The 3050-nt window shown below is 35.9% G+C and overlaps 1 protein-coding gene across 1 annotated transcript in view; it reads right to left on the reverse strand.

The window, feature by feature from the left end:
• The window catches only part of LOC106867630 (uncharacterized), an 11213-nt gene that overhangs the window by 7862 nt on the left and 301 nt on the right, over positions 1-3050 (reverse strand). The window contains exons 2-4 of the mRNA XM_052965947.1: positions 2594-2838; positions 2291-2474; positions 655-744 (exon numbers count right to left, since the gene is read on the reverse strand). Of these exons, the coding sequence (XP_052821907.1) occupies positions 655-744; positions 2291-2474; positions 2594-2838 (519 nt within the window). The remainder of the gene's footprint in view (positions 1-654; positions 745-2290; positions 2475-2593; positions 2839-3050) is intronic.

Consider the following 3050-nt stretch of genomic DNA (forward strand, 5'->3'; position numbering starts at 1 on the left):
AGTGAAACATGGGCCATGACTGCTGAGGACATGCGTAGGCTTGAAAGAAATGAAGCTAGCATGATCTGCTTGATGTGTAAAGTCAGTGTGCACACATGACAGAGTGTAAATGCCCTGAGAGAAATGTTGGACATAAGAAGCATCAGATTTGGTGTGCAAGAGAGACGTTTGCGCTGGTATGGTCATGTACTACGAATGGATGAGGAGGGCTGTGTGAAGAAGTGTCACTCCCAAACAGTTGAAGGAATCCGGGGTAGAGGTAGACCCAGGAAGACATGGGATGAGGTAGTGAAGCATGACCTTCAAGCGTTAAGCCTCACAGAGGCAATGACGAAAGACTGAGACTTCTGGAGATATGTTGTGACTGTGAAGACCCGGCAAATAAAGTGAGTTCACAGCTGTATCCTACACCAGCTTTGCATAACCAGCCCCAGCCCATTCAAAAGTACCTTGGATTGTAGGGGGTGACCTGCTGTGTTTGAGGAGACCTACTGAATCAAGTACATCAACATTAAAATGAAAATCAAATGGAAATTGTAGTTGTAATACCTGTGCCAGTGGCACATAAAAAGCACTATCCGAATGTGGCCAATGCCAGCGCCACCTTGGCTTTTTTTTTCTATGGAAACAATTTAAAATATTAAAAAGACTTACTGAGTGTTGACTTAGATAAAGTAATTGTTGATGTAGAAATAGTTTCCTGACTTGACAGAATTGAAGAAGATACTGTTGTTGGTATGTATGCTGAATAAAAACAGAAAAAGTGCTTCTATGAGTTGTAAATTACTAATAGCATTCATTGTAATATAACTTCAGAATTCACTGTTATGCACATGTATGAAAACTATAAAGAAAATAGGGTTAAAATTCCCTTAGAAATAGAATTTCATCTCCTAATTTTTAACACTCAACAATACAAACATACATGAATTAGAATGTTCGTCTATTCTTTTATTTGTTTCAGTCATTTCACGGCGGCCATGCTGGAGCGCCACCTTAAGTTGAACAAATCAACCCCACAACTTTCTCTTTGTAAGCCTATTACTTATTCTATCGGGCTCTTTTTACTGAACCACTAAGTTACAGAGACATAAACACACCCACATCAGTTGTCAAGCAATGGTAGGGAGACAAACACAGACACAAATAACAAATACATACATCATCATCATCATCATCATATATACATATACATACATACGGCAGGCTTCTTTCAGTTTCGGTTTACTAAATCCACTCACAAGGCTTTGGTCGGCCCAAGGTTATACTAGAAGACACTTGCACAAGATGCCAAGCAGTGGGACTGAACCCGGAATAATGTGGTTGGGAAGCATGCTTCTTAACACACTGTCATTCCTGCACCTATACACAGCCACTCCTGCACCTATGCTAATTAGATTTCTTTAATAAATATTAGAAATAATTGACACTGAGGCATTTTAAGATTATTTTGATATGTTTTATATATATATATATATATATATATATATAGCCGTGTGTGTGTAAAACAAGTCATGACATGAATTGTAATGCAAATCAAAAATTAATTATAAGAATGAAAAAGGAGATACACTGTACTCAGGGGCATATTAGAGAAAATGGAGAACTGAGACAAAAAAAATTCTGTTACATACTGAACAACATGATCAAAGAGAAAACTTACAAGACTGTATGAAAGAAAATTAATAAAATTCATACAGTATCATCAATGTTACACAGACAGCTTCTCTGCCTTCACACACACACATTGGAGAAGTGTTCCATTTAAATGAAATTCATCCCAAGAAATATGTTTCCCATTCGCTTGTATCATTACTCAAATCCATCTGCCATGCAAATCAATGGGAAAATGAGGTTCATGTAATGGAACCTGCTGCTAGGGCAAGATGCACCCCTCAGTGCCACAAACAGGAGATTCATGTGTCCTGCTTTTCCAAATCAAAGTTTTGAAAGAATACTTTCACAAAGTATATATCTACTTATTTATTACACGCGACATGCTTCATATTTGAACAATTATATTTCATATGCTCCTTACACCACTGAGACACTGAATATAACATATGTTAAAACAGAAAATGAAAACAATACGTTCCACATATATTTTACATTAATTTATCACAATATTTCTCCCATATACATTCATATACACAAATATTGACATCTGAATCATACAAAATTCAATGCAGAGGAATCAAAAATAGAAGTTTGATGCTATATACAGGCATTGTGACGTTCAGGATATAACAATTATTCCTGAAAAAAACAAAATCTTAAATTTCACACTTACTCGTTGGTTTCACACATATCTTCACAGAAACAGTCACTACCATGGGGATTTCTTTGGTAGTGGCAACAATGGTCAGTTGAATCTTTGTTTTTCCCGTTCCAGGTTTAATGCTAAAAGCCTCTGTAGGTGTCAGTAATGGAGAAACAACCCTCTCTGGTATTACACTTACTTCAGACTCCGGTTCCTGTAAAAATCACAAGAGAATATTTAATGTAAATGGAGAAAATACACACTCAGAGAAAGCAGTGCATATCACATATCAAAACTTTGCAAACACACACACCAGGCAATTATTAAACTCACCTTTACTTTTCCAAACAATACTACTTGATAAATTTCTACATTCTTTGATTTGACAAGATAAACTTCTCCTCCGTTGTTAAGGTCATCTCCAATATCTATATAAATAATCCTATTCTCCGTAGTATTCGTTTTCCAACCTTGTCCACTCAGTCGAATATCACTTGCATTACCAGCAGGATACAGTTTTATTGCACTGTCTGGTATCACTGCTTTGTCGTCCATTCCATAAACACTTTCACATTTGGCTGCAAACAGGAAAACAATACACCGCACACTAAATATATATTTTCTATATACTGAAGCATATATACAATTTCATAATTGCAAGGTAAACATCAATCAAGCTGATAAATATAAACATATCGAAAGACATACATAACTTAAGATAAATGATAAATATCAGAGGTGAGATATACAAGAATTGCAATTTCAATGGGGCTATGATTAAAAACAAATA

This window comes from Octopus bimaculoides, chromosome 2 (assembly GCF_001194135.2).
Source record: "Octopus bimaculoides isolate UCB-OBI-ISO-001 chromosome 2, ASM119413v2, whole genome shotgun sequence".
NCBI classification, from domain to species: Eukaryota; Metazoa; Mollusca; class Cephalopoda; order Octopoda; family Octopodidae; genus Octopus; species Octopus bimaculoides.